This window comes from Blennius ocellaris (assembly GCF_963422515.1).
Source record: "Blennius ocellaris genome assembly, chromosome: 15".
Taxonomy (NCBI): Eukaryota; Metazoa; Chordata; class Actinopteri; order Blenniiformes; family Blenniidae; genus Blennius; species Blennius ocellaris.
Window position 1 is genome coordinate 1019334 of NC_137664.1, and position 20000 is coordinate 1039333.

General features: G+C 50.1%; 2 protein-coding genes across 3 annotated transcripts in view; one reads left to right on the plus strand and one right to left on the minus strand.

Annotated features, from left to right (window-relative positions):
- The window catches only part of mlana (melan-A), a 7224-nt gene extending 3398 nt beyond the window's left edge, over positions 1 to 3826 (plus strand). Inside the window, exons 4-5 of one of the 2 annotated variants that reach the window (XM_080510097.1) lie at positions 433 to 540; positions 2833 to 3825. In XM_080510097.1, coding sequence (XP_080366223.1) covers positions 433 to 540; positions 2833 to 2901 — 177 coding nt within the window. In that variant the 3' untranslated portion in view covers positions 2902 to 3825. Of the gene's footprint in view, positions 1 to 432; positions 541 to 2832 lie in introns of both variants that reach the window. The other variant, XM_080510098.1, reaches the window with a different exon arrangement.
- A 7-nt stretch (positions 3827 to 3833) lies between these two features.
- brd10 (bromodomain containing 10) lies at positions 3834 to 16694 on the minus strand (the record flags this gene model as incomplete). Its single annotated transcript, XM_080509846.1, has 9 exons — positions 3834 to 5558; positions 5692 to 7554; positions 8181 to 8386; positions 8518 to 8633; positions 8749 to 8838; positions 8936 to 8997; positions 10014 to 11485; positions 12425 to 12625; positions 16081 to 16694. 9 exons carry the CDS (start codon positions 16692 to 16694, stop codon positions 3835 to 3837), a joined length of 6348 nt encoding a protein of 2115 aa, XP_080365972.1. The 3' UTR covers position 3834.
- Positions 16695 to 20000: the final 3306 nt, after the last annotated feature.

Sequence of the window (20000 nt, forward strand, 5' to 3'; positions counted from 1 at the left end):
CGTCCACCAACTGTCCACCAACCGTCCACCAACCTGTCAACCAACCTGTCCACCAACCATCCACCAACCTGTCCACCAACTGTCCACCAACCGTCCACCAACCGTCCACCAACCTGTCAACCAACCGTCCACCAACCTGTCCACCAACTGTCCACCAACCGTCCACCAACCGTCCACCAACCTGTCCACCAACCGTCCACCAACTGTCCACCAACCCGTCCACCAACCTGTCAACCAACCTGTCCACCAACTTGTCCACCAACCGTCCACCAACCTGTCCACCAACCGTCCACCAACCGTCCACCGGGCCACGCAAACAACAACAACAACAACCATCATGTTTCAGCAGTCCTGCCGACTCGAGGTCCAAATGTCTCCTACGTCACTCCGTTGCGACCGGCCTGTCCTGAGCCGGCGGTTTTGTCTCCGCAGAGTCCCAGATCCGGATCGGCAGGTGTGACGGGAGGCCAGTACTCGGAGGCCGGACCTTCAGCAGAAAACAAGATGGCGCTCACCGACTTCGGCAGCTTCCGACCGGCGGTGAGCGGAGCGTCTCGCTCTACAACACATTTTCAGATGTCACATAGCTCAGAGTTTTTCAACCACTAGGTGTTTCCGCGAGATCTCGTCAGCTGAGCCGTGGGAAATTATCCAATTTCACATTTTTTTTCTAAAAAAAACCTTTGCTCTCACAGTGACAGTGTGTTGCAGAGTCATCCTGTATAAATACTCTTCGCCACTAGAGGGCAGCACAGAACTTTACCGGTGAAATGTAAAGTGACAGACGTCAGTGTGGTTCATCTCCACCTCCTGCTACCATCTTGTATCAAAGTACTGTGTCAGTGACAGTGATGGAGAAGTTTTTGAAAAGGAAGAATGTGAACCAGGATCTCAGCTCTTCATCCATCAGGTCCAGGTTTCACACTGAGGGAGTCACTATTAAAAAAAAGTCCTTGCTTTCTGGATTTACTGGATTCCTGTTGATAAAACTTTGACGAGAAAGACTTTATATTGTTAATAGAGGCTACAGAGTTTAACTTTTTAACATTTCCGGGTGGAGGTGGTGGTGTGACTCCAGATTTTTCCAAAGAATAAAAAGTGTCTTGGCTCAAAAAAGGTTGAAAAACTCTGAACTCGCAGGAAACTGCCGAACTGCTCATAAGAATCAGGTTAAAAAAAAAAACTTCAGGTCACCTTGTGACTCTTTTAAAAAGTTGCTTGGAGGCAGAACATTCTGTGTTGAACGACGGATCGGCGTAACCCGACATTTCCAGGCGCCGTTGAGCGGGAAGGCTTGATCCGACCACGCGGGTCACGTGACCCACAAGCGGCGGAGCCTGAAGGGGAGATTATTAAGTCACCAGACTAGAAGGAGGCATTGAAGAGGTTTTGTTCCCGAGGAAAGTAAGAACGGAAAACAGCTTCCTTTTTCTTTTTTTTTTTACACCTGGAGGGAAAGTACAGAGCAGATCTCGTGTTCTTTGTGTAAAAAAAGAGAAAAAAAAGCTCTTTGGGAAAAGGAAAAATGACCAATTCAACTTCTCAATTGAACATGAAGGTTTTAAAAAGTAAAAATACTTTGTCGCTGCTCTTAATTTAGAGCAATTTGGGAATTTAGTGACGCAAATGATTCCAGTTCGGCAGCTTCAGTTCAGAAAACGGTTCAAACTTTCACCAGAACTCTGAATTATCGCGTCACCGGGACCAAACCACCACGCAAAGTGTATAAATATACTTCTTTAACATCTTAAAGTCCCAGTGAAATGAAGATTCCACCTCCAAAACACTCTGGTTGTCGCTTCTAGGGACGTTTTTCATGCTAACTGGCTGAAGGGTAAAATGTTAAAACACGACAATCTGCGAGAAAATAGCCGATAAATGGCGCTATTTCCTCTACTGGGCGGAGCTTCTGACAATAATAGTGACATCACGAGTTGTGCACACGCCCAAGTTGTGTTTACATTATGGAGGATCAGAGTTTTGACCACGAAGAGGCTGAATTTAACCAGATTTCATCATCGTCAGGTGTTTCCGAATCCCCGAAGACGAGTCCAGGTATTACTTGATTGTCTACTAGCCGCCCGAGCTAGCGGCTAGCGGCTAGCCGCTTGAGCTAGCGGCTCCCGCCGCCCGTGCTCCTTTTCTCCTCTCTCGGTCTCTTCCAGGATCAATCTTTCATCAAGGCTCATAAAACGTCGACTAGAACTTCAAAACACTATAAAAACTTGGATATTTAAGAGGGAAACAAGCCGATATAAACACAACAGATCGAGATCTGCACAACTCGTGACGTCACACATAGGCTCCGCCCACAATGGCCCACAAAGAAGAAGGATTCCCCCGACTTCAACAGCTGGAGATTCAAAATTCAAATAACTTTGTTATGCGACAACAGTGGCGGGGCAGAGTCGGAGGAACCTTACAAGTAGAACCCCAACTATCGTTTTTTTTCCAAAGTCGTGTTTTACATTTCACTGGGACTTTAAGACTAATGGACACAACATGAGATAGTAAAGTAGCTCACAGCCGGCAGGGAGTTTGTTAAACGTATAATACAACAGCTACGTTTTTACATTTTACTGTATTTTTTTTTTTTTAAATTGTAGGTTTTATTAAATTGGTCTTTATGTAGAGATTATAGTCATTTTTCTTCATTTTCATCACTCTACTATACTATACGTCTGAACTAAACTCTGTTCCACTCCTCGGTCCTAAAGGGTTAAAACGAGGAAACATTCATTCAACATGAAGCTTTGTGTTTAAATGAAGACGTGAAAAGCGTCAGAATATAATTTCTATTTCAGCCTGAACGTATCTGCCGTTTCCGCCCAGGTTCCCAACGCTCCTCCGGCCTATGAGAAGATCTCCTCCGGGCCTCTGCCGCCGCCGTACTCCCCCTGAAAGACTTGTCCAGAAGATGGACAGACGAGACGAGACGAGACGAGACGAGACGAATGGAAACTGACTCGTCAATGAGTTCCAACACTTTGTAGCTAGAAGCTCTCCGGTAGAACCACAGTAGCTCACTTTGTACATTTCTTTTCCCGCACAAGACCGACCACAATGTCGTTTCAATAAACAAAAGAAAAGACTGACGGTTTCGTGCTTCAAGAATCTGTGGGGACACACTGGTTCAGGACATTTGCATCGTTTATTTCCATGCAGTGACGTCCACAAATGTTCAATGAAAATGTACCTAGGAAATAGTCTTGAAAAAATCTATATGGTGAAAATAAATAAATGTGATTTTAAAACATTTGTATGGACTCAAACATGTGGTACAAATTTATCTATTAGGTTGGTTTTTTTTTCTCTCCATATGTCTAAAAAGCTAAAAGTAGCTTTCAAACAAACACTAGCAAAAAAAAACAAAAAAACAAAAACTAGAATGGAGGACATTTTAACTTTTCTTCAAAAGTGACAGATAAACGTTGTAACGAAGAACAGTAAACCAATTTACTTCCTGAAGCTCCATCTAATGGCGTTGGAAAGTCGTAAGTGCTCAACTCGAACCCTCCGTCTCGTCGACCCTCCACTTTTTTCACTTCAAAGGTTTGACTTACTGGCCGAGAAGCAGATGAAAGAGAATCAAAGGTCAGTGGGAGGGCGTGAAACGAAACCCCTCACAGTATACGTGTTTAGCATATTTGAACAACCTTGTGTCGGAGAGACCATCTACCCCAGGGTATGGAATCGTCTGTGTCCCAAAATGTGGAAGGACGGATCAAAATAGGTTACGGGTCCCGACGGGTCCTTAACCAACGGCGGGATTTACCAAAAAAAACAAAAACAACAACAAAACAAAACCCTGCAGCCTCGTCTCACCCGATCGGTTCACTTAGTGTCCGACTGTATCGGCTGCAAAGAGGAATCATGTGTTTGTAACGCGCCAGCGGGACCGTGGGCCGTCAGCGGCGGTGAACCGACGTGCGACTGAACGATGCTCAGAACGGCACCGTCCGGACCGATGAGCAGCCTGGACGCCATGTTGGCGTGGACGCCCAGCACCGCGGTCTGAGGGGAGAGCTTCCCGTACCCTTGAGCGCTCAGACCGAGAGACGGGCCGACGGCGTTCGTCTTCGGCGACGCGATCGGTTGACCTGGGGCGCCGGCCGCGGCGGCGTTGGACGACGGCGCCGTCCCTACGGTGTTCACTGTGCTTCCGATCGGCGGGACGGTGGCGACGGGCAGCGTCTGGATCCGGCACGCCGCGCTGACGATCGGCGGGACGGCCACTGTCGGTAACACTTGTGTCCGGGCGCCGGAAAGCACCGTCTGCGTGATCGGCGCGTTCCCAAGTCCGACGCGCACCAATGCCTGAGGCTGACCGGCGGAGTGTGCCGCAACGCCGACTGCGGCCTGCAGGGGCAGTATGCCCGGGCCCAGCGAGATGCCCGTCAGCAGCCGCTGCGTGGGAATGGAGCAACGTGACGCCGGAGTTTCTGCCGGCGCGGAGAGGAGGGCGGGGACCGGCGGGGCGACCGTCGAGGGACTGGGGAACACGGGCAAGGACGACAGCGGTCCTGGGATATGTGGAAAGGTGGATGCTACCGTGGGCGGCGCCGCGGACGGACAGGCGGCTTGCGTAGCCGCGGGTAATACCGAACCAAAAGCGCCGGCACTGGCTGCTACTGGGGACGCTAACCCGCCTAGCTTTGGCAGCGGCGAACCCAAGGTGTGTGGATCCACGGCGGGCGACGACAAGCTACCCGCCTGGACGGCCGGAGACCTGGGAAGAGCCGACACCACGTTGGTGTTACTGGGCAACGGTGCCGCTAGCTTGACTGGTGTGACGGGCGGGGCGACGGAAAGCAACGACGGCCCGGCTCCAGACTGGGGCGAAACGGAGGCCACGCTGAGATTCCCTGCCCCGGGGTAAGGTACTGAAGATCCAGAGCTGGAAGCACTGACAGCAGCAGGCACTTGTTGTGGCGCGGGACCGGAGATGACGAGGACGTGGCTCCCCGCGCCCAAACCCTGGGGAGGAACTACGAAGCACGCGTTGTTCAGGAGGATCTGCGTGCCGGCGGCCAGCGGCGTCGACGTGTTGATGACTATCCGTTGCTGCACGGCGCCGCCGGCGGGCGCGGACGGCGGCGGGGTCGGGATTGCGTTGCGAGCGAGCGGAGAGGAAGCTGAGGCGCAGAGGGTTTCCTCGCCAAGGCCACTTTGGAGAAATGAGTGGCGAGGGGGAGGAACGTGGGCGGGGCTGCTCTCTGCCACGGTGCTGTTGGGCAGAACCCCCGCCGACACGCCGAGGTCTTTATCGGTGGCGTGTCCCGCAGGCGGCGCGGGGACGGCGGAGCAGCTTGTATGGGAGACGGCGGACAGGGAAGGGAAGCCCCGGAGCTGGGGGCTGCCGGCCGGGGAGCCACGGCACCCAGGCTGGGGAGGGCGGCTCGTGAAGGGATTCAAACTTGTGACTGGGATCGGACCACCGGTGGTGGCCGCGGGAGGGTCCGAGGCCGACGCCGGCTTGCACATGGACGGGGAGAAAGACAGGGCGCCGATCGACTGTCCAATGGTCGTCTTCTTCCCGGACAACTGGATTTGAAACCCTGGGAACAAAACAGGACGGGTCATTTATTCAGTTACTGAACATTAGTAATGGAACCGTCACCTTCAGAACGTGTTTGAAGGTGACGGTTTGATTGAACGCCTCGACAGTACGAATATAAAAAAGGAACACACCTGAGGGTGGAGTGACGTTCCTGGATTGACACGACGCCTCCGAGCCGGCGGCGAAGCCCGTCGTCAGAGTGTGACTCGGCAACGAGGCGGCCATCGCTTGTCCGCTCGGCTGCTTTGGAATACTTCCTGTCACGGCGGAGGCCGACAGGACCGCGGGCTGACCGATGATCATGACCCTTGAGCCGGGAGCCGACTGTGCGGAGGGGGCGGAGCCTATGGGCAGGGCTACGTTAGAGGCGGCGGAAGAAGACGGCGTCACCAGAATGAATTTAGAAACTTGAGGTCCTTCATCGGCGCTGGTCCGCTTTAAACCAGTCTTACTGACAAACTCCTGCGCGAGAAGTTGGGGGACGTTGGGTCGACTCGGCGACGGAACGGCGGTTTTCAACACTGCGGTTTGTGCGTGAGAGCCGGCGGTCGTTGTCTGCGCCAGCTGAGTGACCTTGGCCCCGGCAGAAGGAAGCGGACCTTGGGCTACAGCCACAGTCCTGCCAGCGCCGTGGCTTCCAGGGGACGTGCAGACGGGGATCGCGAACGAGGATAGGGGCTTTGACGTCGAGGCCGTTTGCTGCTGGGACGGAGTCGCCGAGTGACCGGACGGTGTCTGGGAGGGACAAAGAGTCGGCGACGTCTTGGACACGAGGAAGGCTTTGAATTGGGGCGAGATAGTGATGACCGGACTGGGGGGGAAAGACCCGAAGCCACTCTGGTCCGACGACGTCTGGACCTTGACGATGCCCGTGTTCCCTCCTCGGGTCGTGACCAGGATGGACTGCGAGTCGCGGATACACACCGTCTTCAGCTCCTGCTTCGGGTCCGCCGCTCGGACGGGCTCGGGGGGAGAAAGTGCGGCGGGGAGGCTCGTGGTCGGCGGCGGGTTCGAGGCGAGACCCTGCGGTTTGGTTGCCGGGACGCCGCGTGCCTTGGCGCCCCCTGCTGTGCTCGGGGTCCCTTGGTGGAGACCAGGTAGAACGGATGGCGGGGGACCGCTCACGCTTCTGGCGTCTCTCAAAGGAGCCACTTGCTGAACGGGGATTCTATTTTCGGGAATGCTGAACCCAGGCACGTCGGTGGACAGACGAAACGGGCCGGCCACTTTAGGAACGGCGACCGGAGTTCCCTTCGATTGCGGTTGGGACGCGGGGGTCGCCTTGCCCTCCGCTTTGTGCACGAGGAGGTTGGATGGGAGAATGACCACTTGCTGCATGATCTTCTCCCCGGTGTTCTGATCCACCACGGGCTGGACAGAGAACCTGATGGGGCCGCTGCCGTCCTTCACGAGGTGACCCAACCCCTCGGGGACCTTGTACAGCACCTGGACTGGGCTTTTTGGTACAGACTGCGCGGGTTTGGTCTGCGTGGCCGGCGGCGGCGGCGGCGGCGGAGGAAGAGCCGCTGCCGTTCTCTGCTGACCGGGCGCCTGGACCTGCGCCGCCCCCCGCCGCAAATCCGACCGGGGACTTTGTGCTTTCGAAGGATTCGCGGTTCCCGCCGCCGAGTTGGGCGGGGGCAGCGAGGGCGCCTGGCCGTGTGCGTCCGCGTCGCCGGCGCCGGGGAAATCGGCGGGTCGCTTCATTAAGGTCACTTTGTTTCCCACACTCTTAGCCAGCAAGGTGGGGATTGGCGTGTATCCTTTCGGGAGTGCGCCGGTCGGGGGGGGGGCGGGGCTTCTGGGGGACACCGACGCCGAGTCGCTGCATTGATTGGTGGGACTCGGCTCCGGCGGCTTCCAGTCCGCGGGCGTCACGTCCAGGCCGACGTTCTCCGCCCTCGGCAGCAGGCCCACGTCTCTGTCCGGACCGACAAGCGAGGGCCTCGGGCGGTTTTGTGCCGGCAGCTCCGTCCCGAAGTCCCTGGTCCTCGCTAGCAACACAGCAGACGACGCAATTAAAGACGCAGTAGCTACTTGCTTTCTAAGCAGGTTAATCGTTCGGCGACAAAGTTGGATTACATTTAGAGATAAAAAGCGAAATAAGTGAAAAGCGACGGCTGCTCGATTATGGAAAGAAATCATAATCTATTTTGGGAAATATTGAAATCACGATTATGTCTTTGAATTTGGAACAGCATTTATTAAACATGTTTTAAAAAAACAGGCTCCTGTTAAATATCTAGAAATATCTTGTAATGTAGTAGTAAAAAATAAACCGTTGTACTGCACTCAATCTTTTGAGAACAAGAAATAAATAAAATACAATAAGAGATAGATATACTTCAACATAAATACTTTGATAAACTCTTTCAAAATAAAATGTTGGAGGTGTAGAGTCGATGAACTCCAAACTTTATCCTCTTTATACACTTTTCAGAAACGCTTTTCTTTTCCCTCGTCTCTCCAACGGAGACGACGAAACTACTTCCTCCCTACAAAATAAAGTTCCCCACCGCCCCCCACAGTAACGGGGTGAATTATGACCTTAACTGATCACCACAGTGGAGGAACTTTTATTTTGTAGAGCGGCGGGGGGGGGGGGGGTCGGTGACCTTACCTCCAGTCCAAAGGCCTCTGGGAACCACGTGTTCCAGGTCCTCCTCCTCCTCCAGACGACCGGCGGGCGAACACACCTCCTTCCCCAACTCCCCCTCCTCGTCGTCCTCGTCTTCGTCAGACGACGACGAGACGCACTCCTCGCGGACAAAGTTATCGTACTCCGGTTGCTTCTTGAAGTCGTCAAACTCCTTTTTCAATCGCAGCCTGACGGAGAAGTCAAAGAAAAAGAAAACAAAAAAAAACATAATAACATACCAAGGACAGATCAGAGGAGGTGTGTGTGTGTGTGTGTGTGTGTGTGTGTGTGTGTGTGTGTGTGTGTGTGTGTGTGAGACCTGTTCCGTTGGTGGGCCTTGATCAGTTTGGGTTCCCAGGGTGAAAGCTCGTTCAGTAGTCTGATGAGAGTGCTATGAAGGTCCTTCACCGCCTCCCTCCTGTGGTACCACCGGCCCTGTCGGTCCAACAACACGCGGAACGACAACGTGGCCGTCAACACGAAAATGATTTTAAAAAAAAACCAACAACAACAAAAACAAACAAACCTACTGACAACGGATTTCACAAACCAGTCTCTTCTTGGCGCTCTCCAACTCGTCCAGCTCGTCCTCCGTCCTACTGATCAGAAGGCGGAGCTCCTCCAGACTGGAACACACCAACTGCTCGACGACAAAGTTACATTTCCTTTGATGTTTCTCATGAAAGGGAAAAAAAACAAAACAAGATGTAGCGAGTGGCGGAGTGACGGTTGCTCACCTTAAACGACGGCTCGGCGGGCGGTTCGTGTTTAATCTTCTTGGACGATTCAGGCTTCCGTCCTGTCAACAGCAGGTGAGACAGTAACTGAACCCACAAGTAATCCTTAAAGGAGATCGAAAACAACAACAACAACACAATGTGCTGCACAGAAATGTCAACGTTTCAAGTGAAAAACTTTGTTTTTGCAAGTTCGTGTCAGAAAATGTTTGCATTTAAAATGTCGTCAGAGTTCAGAGGATCTATTTTCACTTTGTCGTTCTCGACCAGGGGTCGGCAACCTTTGATGATCAAAGAGCCATTTGGTCCCGTTTCCCACTGAACACAACACCCAGAGAGCCACACGCATTTTATTTTGACAGTCCCACAGGAAGACCATGCCAGGACGACACGACACACAAAACCTCCTTCACTGCTGGTTGACGACTTACAACTAATAAACACAATTATTACCGACACTACAAACCTAACATAACCCCCAATAATTACATTTAAAACACCACAAACAGAAACTCCCATAATGCATTGCAGCTCTCAGCTCCTTTATCGCTACACATTATTAAAATGGAAGATAAATGTGTGAGATCTGGATTGTTAGAACCATGAGTGTGATGGTGTGTCTTTGATGTCCTGTAGTTGTTGTGGAATTCACTAGAATGTTCCGTCACTCTCAACAAGTCTGTAATGAACCTCCTGGAACTGTGGGCTTTTACTGTGAAAGGTACAGGAAGCTCCCAGCTTCAGACACCAGTTGAGCCGCTGTCGTGACCTGCAGCCGCGATTCTACGTTCTTCGTCCATTATTGTTGTAATTTATTGACGTCACGTCGCTGCGTCGTTCACGACCCTACGTTTTACCACTCTTTGTAGCGGGACTGCGCTCTGGGTGGCCTTGCCTCCTTACGTCCCTCCGGGATGAACTGCAGTGGGACGGAGGCTCAAGGAGCCGCGGGTTGCCGACCCCTGGTCCAGGATGTTGAATGTAGATTAATGATTGAAGGTCTGAACGCTCCTAAAGCTGCTCAGACGTCCAGAGGAAAGTAAAACAGATAAAAGAACTTCTCCGAGGTCTTTCTTACCCGTTTTGTGTTTTTTCTTCCGGTCCTTCCTCTTCGCACTCGTGGAAACTTTGCGCAGCGCCGCCTCCACGGCGTCCGGCGGCCCCGCCTTCTCCCCCGGCCGCTCGCCCCTCCCCCGCTTCTTCTTCCGCCTCTTCTTCGCCGCCCAGCGCTTGTCGCCGTCGCCGTCCTCGCTCTTGACGCCGCCGCATCCGCAGCCGTCCGAGCAGGAAGACCCCGGGCGTCCCTCGCCGGGACTCCTCCTCCCCCTCCCCCTCCCACCCTCCCCCTCCGCCTGGAGGGGTTCGGCCGGGGAGGGGGGGTCGGCGGCGCGAGCCGGGGAGCGCCCCGTGTAGCTGTGCTCCCCTACGTTCAGGCAAGGCTCCCGGGTCTCTGCCTTGATGGTGCGCGGCGACCCCAGGGAGAAGCCCTGCCGCTGGTGCGACGCCAACCTCCTGGACGGACGCTCAAAGTCCGAGGACTCCGCCTCCGTCCCGCCGCCTCGTCCTCCTCCCGCCGCGCCGGGACCCGCGTGTACGACGGGCAAGGAGTCGCGTGTTGCCAAGTCTGTCTTGGAGTCGCCGTGGCAGGAGTCCGAATCGGAGGCGTCCTCCTTCAACCGACACCACGACCCGAACGCCTCGACTGAATCTTCGCGGCGCCCTTTTCCCTCGGACCTCCTCCTTCCGTCCTCCGCGTCCGCCGGCGCTCCGTCAACCCCGCCGCCGTCCCGCTCCCCGTCCGACCCCTCGCCCTCCGTCCCCGGCTGCCTGTCGACCCGCCTCACCCACACGGCGGGGAAGGGGAAGGCGGGCGGCGCGCTGGGGCTCTGGCGGTAGACCCTCAGGTCGGCGCCGCAGAAGTGCGGGAAGTGTATGTAGGCGTTGTCCCTGCCGTCGTAGCCCAGGATGGACTCCCGGCACTCGTGGATGGGCTGGGCCAGCACGGCGTCCTGCACGTCCTTCTGCGTCTCGTACACGTGGTCGCACAGCCCCTTCAGCAGCCACAGCCGCTGGTGGAAGGGCAGCAGGTGGAAGGGCGCCGCCTCCAGCGGGCTGGCCTCGCCCAGGACCCGGAAGAAGCGGTGGCAGAGGCCCAGCTGCTCGGCGCGGCGGGGCTGGTCCCGGGAGGCGCCCACCGTGCGGTACCAGCCGGCCACGCGCTGCCGGAGCTCCGCCTCCCAGCGGTGGTAGGGCAGGGCGGGGCGGCGGTGCAGCGTGGCCCGGCGCTGCGGCGGCGACAGCAGCGACGACACGACTTTGGAGAGGAGCGGGCTGCAGCGGGGCATCAGCAGGCAGCGCTCCAGCTCGAAGAACACCACCTCGGGCAGGTTGAGGGCGGTCTGGGCCAGGCACAGGAAGTGACCCACGGCGGGGAGCTCCCACAGGGCGTCCACGGCCTGGGGGGACGCCTGGGACAGCAGGCCCTGCTCCCACTCCTCCACCTCCTTGGCCGACGTTTCCTCCGCCTCTTTCTTCTCCAGCTCGCGCTGCCTGACCACGGCGGGAAGCAGAAGGGATTGATGTTAAAGTCCCAGTGAAATGAAGGTTCCACCTCCAAAACACTCTGGTTGTCGCTTCTAGGGACATTTTTCATGCTAACTGGCCGAAGGGTAAAATGTTAAAACACGACAATCTGCGAGAAAATAGCCGATAAACGTTGGTATTTCCTCTGCTGGGCGGAGCTTCTGACAATAACAGAGTGACATCACGAGTTGTGCACACGACCAAGTTGTGTTTACGTTATGGAGGATCAGAGTTTTGACCACGAAGAGGCTGAATTTAACCAGATTTCATCATCGTCGTCATCATCATCACCGCCCGAGCTAGCGGCTCCCGCTAGCTGCGCGAGCTAGCCACCACTCCTTTCCTCCTCTCTCGGTCTCTTCCAGGCTCAATCTTTCATCAAGGCTCATAAAACACCGACTATAACTTCAAAACACTGTAAAAACTTGGATATTTAAGAGGGAAACAAGCCGATATAAACACAACAGATCGAGATCTGCACAACTCGTGACGTCACACATAGGCTCCGCCCACAACGGCCCACGAAGGAGAAGGATTCCCCCGACTTCAACAGCTGGAGATTCAAAATTAAAATAACTTTGTTATGCGACAACAGTGGCGGGGCAGAGTCGGAGGAACCTTACAAGTAGAACCCAACTATCATTTTTTTACAAAGTCGTGTTTTACATTTCACTGGGACTTTAAAGGGTTAATTAAAAAAAATGTTTGGTAGTTTTGATCAGGACTGAGGTTGATTAACAGATTTATGCAAAAATAAAAGTTGAAAATAATATTCTTATATAGAACTTTACGGCCACGGACGCCACCAAGGGAAGTTTTTTTGAACGCCACACAAGTACTGGCAATGTGTACCGGGTTTTTTCTTTTTGTTCTTTTTTAAATTGCCTCCATCCCAACGACCCTCACCTCTTCTCCTCCTTGGCCCTCTGCTGCTCCTCCAGCCTCAGCGCCTGCACCATGACCGACTCGTGCCCGCTGACGGTGAGGGTGGCCAGGCTGCGGGGCGCCGTCCTCCTCCGGGTGCTGCTGCCCGTCGACGCGCGCTCCTCCTCGGCGCCGAAACGCCCTTTAGAGGTCACCGCCAAGGTCGTCTTCTCTCGCAACGTTCTGGGGAGGGAGGGGGGAGAGAGGGGGAGAGAGAGAGAGAGAGAGAGAGAGAGAGAGAGAGAGAGAGAGAGAGAGAGAGAGAGAGAGACAGAGAGAGAGAGAGAATAGAAGGTATGCGGTATAATATAAGGTTTGGTAAACGGGTTAAAAGATAGTTTGTTACGGTGAAGTGCAAACCACAACAACAAATTGAAAAACACTTGTGTGTTTTTCAATTTGCTTGGTAGTTTTATTTTGACAGTTGCTATAATAACAATCCAACTTGGTAGGTTTATTTTGACAGTTGCTATAATAACAATCCAACTTGGTACTTTTATTGTGACAGTTGCTATAATAACAATCCAACTTGGTAGGTTTATTTTGACAGTTGCTATAATAACAATCCAACTTGGTACTTTTATTGTGACAGTTGCTATAATAACAATCCTACTTGGTAGTTTTATTGTGACAGTCACCGTAATAACAATCCAACTTGGTAGTTTTATTTTGACAGTTGCTATAATAACAATCCTACTTGGTAGTTTTATTGTGACAGTCACCGTAATAACAATCCAACTTGGTAGTTTTATTTTGACAGTTGCTATAATAACAATCCAACTTGGTAGTTTTATTTTGACAGTTGCTATAATAACAATCCAACTTGGTAGGTTTATTTTGACAGTTGCTATAATAACAATCCAACTTGGTACTTTTATTGTGACAGTTGCTATAATAACAATCCAACTTGGTAGGTTTATTTTGACAGTTGCTATAATAACAATCCAACTTGGTACTTTTATTGTGACAGTTGCTATAATAACAATCCTACTTGGTAGTTTTATTGTGACAGTCACCGTAATAACAATCCAACTTGGTAGTTTTATTTTGACAGTTGCTATAATAACAATCCTACTTGGTAGTTTTATTGTGACAGTCACCGTAATAACAATCCAACTTGGTAGTTTTATTTTGACAGTTGCTATAATAACAATCCAACTTGGTAGTTTTATTTTGACAGTTGCTATAATAACAATCCAACTTAGTACTTTTGTTTTGACAGTTGCTATAATAACAATCCTACTTGGTAGTTTTATTGTGACAGTCACCGTAATAACAATCCAACTTGGTAGTTTTATTTTGACAGTTGCTATAATAACAATCCTACTTGGTAGTTTTATTGTGACAGTCACCGTAATAACAATCCAACTTGGTAGTTTTATTTTGACAGTTGCTATAATAACAATCCAACTTGGTAGTTTTATTTTGACAGTTGCTATAATAACAATCCAACTTGGTACTTTTGTTTTGACAGTCACCTTAATAACAATCCTACTTGGTACTTTTATTGTGACAGTCACGGTAATAACAATCCAACTTGGTACTTTTATTGTGACAGTCACTGTAATAACAGTCCTACTTGGTACTTTTATTTTGACAGTTGCTATAATAACAATCCAACTTGGTAGTTTTATTTTGACAGTTGCTATAATAACAATTCAACTTGGTACTTTTATTTTGACAGTTGCTATAATAACAATCCAACTTGGTACTTTTGTTTTGACAGTCACCTTAATAACAATCCTACTTGGTACTTTTATTGTGACAGTCACTGTAATAACAGTCCTACTTGGTACCGGTACTTTTATTGTGACAGTCACTGTAATAACAGTCCTACTTGGTACTTTTATTGTGACAGTTGCTATAATAACAATCCATCTTGGTACTTTTATTGTGACAGTCACCGTAATAACAATTCAACTTGGTACTTTTGTTTTGACAGTCACCTTAATAACAATCCTACTTGGTACTTTTATTGTGACAGTCACCGTAATAACAATCCTACTTGGTAGTTTGATTTTGACAGTTGCTATAATAACAATCCAACTTCGTAGTTTTATTTTGACAGTTGCTATAATAACAATCCTACTTGGTAGTTTTATTGTGACAGTCACCGTAATAACAGTCCTACTTGGTACTTTTATTGTGACAGTTACTATAACAACAATCCAACTTGGTAGTTTTATTTTGACAGTTGCTATAATAACAATCCTACTTGGTACTTTTATTGTGACAGTTGCTATAATAACAATCCAACTTGGTACTTTTATTGTGACAGTTGCTATAATAACAATCCAATTTGGTAGGTTTATTTTGACAGTTGCTATAACAACAATCCAACTTGGTAGTTTTATTGTGACAGTTGCTATAATAACAATCCAACTTGGTAGTTTTATTGTGACAGTTGCTATAACAACAATCCAACTTGGTAGCTTTATTTTGAGAGTTGCTATAATAACAATCCTACTTGGTAGTTTTATTGTGACAGTCACCGTAATAACAGTCCTACTTGGTACTTTTATTTTGACAGTTGCTATAATAACAATCCAACTTGGTAGTTTTATTTTGACAGTTGCTATAACAACAATCCAACTTGGTAGTTTTATTTTGACAGTTGCTATAACAACAATCCAACTTGGTAGTTTTATTTTGACAGTTGCTATAACAACAATCCAACTTGGTAGTTTTATTTTGACAGTTGCTATAACAACAATCCAACTTGGTAGTTTTATTGTGACAGTCACCGTAATAACAATCCTACTTGGTACTTTTATTTTGACAGTTGCTATAATAACAATCCAACTTGGTACTTTTATTTTGACAGTTGCTATAATAACAATCCAACTTGGTACTTTTATTGTGACAGTCACCGTAATAACAATTCAACTTGGTACTTTTGTTTTGACAGTCACCTTAATAACAATCCTACTTGGTACTTTTATTGTGACAGTCACCGTAATAACAATCCTACTTGGTAGTTTGATTTTGACAGTTGCTATAATAACAATCCTACTTGGTAGTTTTATTGTGACAGTCACGGTAATAACAATCCAACTTGGTACTTTTATTGTGACAGTCACCGTAATAACAGTCCTACTTGGTACTTTTATTGTGACAGTCACCATAATAACAATCCTACTTGGTAGTTTTATTTTGACAGTCGCTATAATAACAATCCAACTTGGTAGTTTTATTTTGACAGTTCCTATAACAACAATCCAACTTGGTACTTTTATTGTGACAGTCACCGTACTAACAATCCTACTTGGTGGCCAGTCCACTAGAACGTCCGTGTTCTCCCAGTGTTCAGGTTTAGAACCCGTTGTTCTCTGCTGCCTGTGTGTGTGTGTGTGTGTGTGTTTTCAGTACTAAAACAACCAGCAGCACCCACTAGTGGCCCGACATGAAAACTGCACTATTTTCAAAACATTCCCATGTAGACATGAAGCTTTTCCTAACCAAAAAACTGAAACGTTGTCGTGCAAATGGCCTTTTTCATTTAAACAACTGAAAAAAGGTTCAAACTTCTGAAAATCAACACAGTGACGGAATACAAATAAGTGAAAATGTCTGTCTGTGTCTCAGTTTGACGGCGGCGGCGGCGGCGGCGCCCGGACGCCCGCCTGGCCGGGCCTCACCTGGACAGCAGCGTGAGCTTCTGCTCCAGCAGCAGCTCCAGCTTCTGGGCCTGCCTGGAGAGCCAGTGGTCCACGCCGTGGTACCGGTAGCAGTTCTCCAGCATGAGCCTGAAGTCGGCCACGAACTCCGTGATGCCCTCGTACTCCTGGCCGCCGAACTTCTCCTCCATCCTCCGCAGGCACATGGACTGCCTGAGCTGCGCCTGGCCGCGACCCCTGACCCCGCCGGCGCCGGCGCCGGCACCGCCGCCGCCTCGCCGGGCCTCCTGGTGGCCGACGGGGTTGAGGAACGGCCCGGTGAGCCCCCGGTGCTTGTCCAGGAGGAAGCCGGCGAAGATGCGGTGCGCCTGCTGCACCTCGTAGCTCACGTCCTCCTCCTCCTCCTGCTCCTCCTCCTCCTCCTCCTCCTCCTCCGGGCCGCCGCTGCCGGCGGAGACGCGGACCTCCGGCGGCGACGGGCCGCTGCTGGACAACTCCGACGTGCCGCCGTCGCCGGGGCGACGCAGGGCGACCACGCCCTCCGCCTCACAGGCGCCGTTGCTGAGGGCGTCTCCGGCGGCGGCGGACGCCGGCTCGTCCCCGCCGACGCCGGACCATCCCAGGTGTGAAGACATGACGAAGCCACTCGCTCACGGTCGGGTTGTTTCTGCTGAAGCACGGCTGGAGTCGCTCATCCTCCTGATCCTAACGGGGGGGAAACGGCGGCGAGGAACCGTGAGAACCTCACTACCGATCGGTAAAAACCACGGAGGACGGAGCTCCGGCGACGGAAACGGAGACCCAAGAACATCAGCAAGGCGCCGATTGCAGCCAGTCATAGCTATAAAACACCGGGTGCCGCACAGCCGGCTGTTGACGTGACGTGTCTACGGCGCCGCCATCTTGGATAGGTCTCCCGCTCGTACTGAACACAAAGACCCCAGGCTAGCAAATCCACGAAAACATTCGTAGCTCGCTGGCTAGTCCGCGTAGAGACACGAATAATAGCTCATTTTAAAACTGAGGAAAAGGCTTTTCTCCCGCTCTAAATAATATTACCACGAGCTTTTCCTCAGCTTTAAAATTAGGGATTACTTGTGTTGCGACGTGGACTAGCAAGCGAGCTACGATATATATGTATAATATGTATAATAGATATGTAATAGATATATAACGATTTACCACCTGATTCCTTAAGCAGGATCCGTTGAGAAAAACCGACTCAAATCAAAGTATTTATGCTTTTATAATTTTTTTGGTTTTTAAATCCAAAAAGGAAATTGCGCCGAACAAAACAGGACTTACTACAATTATATAATCACATTTCTGTTTTATATAACGACATGAACCTTCTGATTATTGCAGTTTTTTTGTCATTCAAAGCAAGTTTTAATAATGTAGTGATAAAGTAGAAAGTTATCGTTAAGGAAACAGATAAATCGGCAGATTGTGTCTGAATATACTTTGTCGTCCCGACAAAATAATTAATCGACATAATTCTATTCTATTCCAACAGTCTGCAGTCTTTGATTGAAAGGACGATAAAGTGTAAAGCTTTACTTGTCATCTCTGAAAAAGTGCCGGTTATTGGATTGAGCTGCAGGCGTTTATCGAAAATGTAGATATTTAAAATGTAGTAAACACCAGAACTGTCACCATGGAGATAACTTTTTAAGGCTTTGAAACGGTGTCATAATAAACCATAATAAACACATAACAGGTTTTAATAATGTCGTGATAAAAAAAATGGAAAGCCAAGATTTATTTGCCCTCCTTGAACGGTTATTAAATTCAACCGTTAAAACTCGCATGTGAAACATTTAAAGTCAAATAAAATGAACGTGGACCTTGTGTGTGGATTTTCATAGTAAAGAGCGACACCTGACAGTGGATTCAGTTTAAAACACCTCGACAGGAGGGACGTGGACATTATTTGCAGACACTCGGTAGATTTAAACTAAACAGATAAATAAAAAGGATGTTGAACGTTCAGAATGAAGGAGATTAAGGAGAAAAAAAAATAAAAAATCAAAACAACCGTCACGTTAAGTTTAGAATACCTGGATTGGGAAGGTGTCACGCCGCTACGGCCGCACGGCGGAACTCGGCGAAGTTATTCTGATCGATCCGCGGAGAAAAAGTTGATCTTAATCGCCTCCGGGTTGTAAGAAAACTTCGATCGACGGCCGTTAGCTCCCGGTTTAGCCTCGCTGCTAACGTTAGCTCGCGCAGTAACAAGTGGACAAAGTTGTCCTCGCGCGGCGACGCTTCCGGTCCCCCGGTGTCCGCGGCGGGGAAACGCAGTCCCGGGACCCCGAGGGGGGGGGGGGGAGGGGGGCAGTGTGTCTTTGTCTCCTGCTCGCCTGTGTCCACATTACCTGTCCTCCTCCTCCTCCTCCTCCTCCTCCGAGCGGCGGCGGCGGCGGCTCAGGCTAGCGCCGTTAGCCCGCTATTGTCTCCGACCTGCGGCCTGCAGCAGCGGCCGCCGCGCGCGCCGTCCGCGCCCGGGAAATCTGCGGCGTATTCGGGTCCGGCAGGTGGGAAGTTGTGCGGGGACAGCATGACGTCTCCGTCCCCCGGTGCGGCGGCAGGGGGTGGGGGGGGGTGGGGGGTTGTTAGGGGGGGGGGGGGGGGGGTGGTGATGTCAAGTGACGGCTGTACCGGAGCGTCAGAGCCCCGCTGCCACCGGCTGGCGCTCTGACGATGCGCAGCGGCGCTTCATGGTCGGTAAAAAAAACAACCTTTTTTCCGCAACTTAACAAATTGCGCACGTTTCGCTTGAACCTGTCGGTTTGCGTAAAAAACAAACAAACAAAAACAAAACAAACAAGAAAAAGGAAGAAGCTGACTCGTGCGCGTGCTGCGTGTGAGGGACTGCGCAAGCGCCGCTGCCGCTCCGGAGCCTGAACGCACCGCGCGGTGCCAAAATTACTGCCCGGCGCCGGCTGACGTCTCCGGCTGGCTCCCGGGTCAGTCACACGCCGAAAGTGCCCCCCCCCCAGATGTGCACATGCATAAATAAACAAATCCACGTGAATAAGAACACGCCGTCAAATGTAAAAGCGTCGCCCAGACAACAATCAGCGCAGACGGGCGGAGCGAACAGGAGAAATGACGCACAGTTGTTATGAATCGACGCGCTGCTGGACGCGTTCATTCATAACTTCGCACACAAAAGAGTGTTTCAGTGAGACGGAACGAGTCCGAGCGTTGTAAACTTCGTCAGTGTCTCGTTATGACCTCTAGATGTCACTGATGTACAATTATTAAAAATGTTTATTATTTTTAATCTCCGGTAGTTTTTGTTTTATCTTTGAACCTGCGTCAGAATGACAATTTTATCTATCTCTCTCTCTCTCTACCTATATATATATCTACATATCTATCTATCTACATATATATATATATATATCTACCTATCTATCTATCCATCTATCTATCCATCTATCTATCTATCTACATATTTATCTATTTATCTATCGATCTATCTATATATCTATCTATCTACTTCAAAGTTTTTCTTTAACTAAAGCCAGTGATCCTTCATTTCTTTATTGTTTGTGACTTTTTAAAGTCAGTTTAAAAAAACAACCCTGGTAAAGAGAAATGTTATTTCTATGTAGTAAACATCATCTGGAACGTTGTTGTTATTTACAGTTTTATTCCACAACTTGTATTTGTGGGACTGTGGGAGGAAACAGGAGAAGCTGCAGGGAAACATGGGAGGTGAAGCAGAGACTCACCTTCATCGTGATGAAGAAGAAAATGAAGCAGCTCCATAAAATAAATATTCATATTTTCCACTGATTGGTATATTTGTATATATATTATATATATAAATATCTTGGACACAAGAAGGCGCTCGATCCATCTGTATAAAAGAAACATTCTTTGTAGGACCAACATGTTCCAGTGTTTGTGTTTGTGTTTATTTTGGTGTT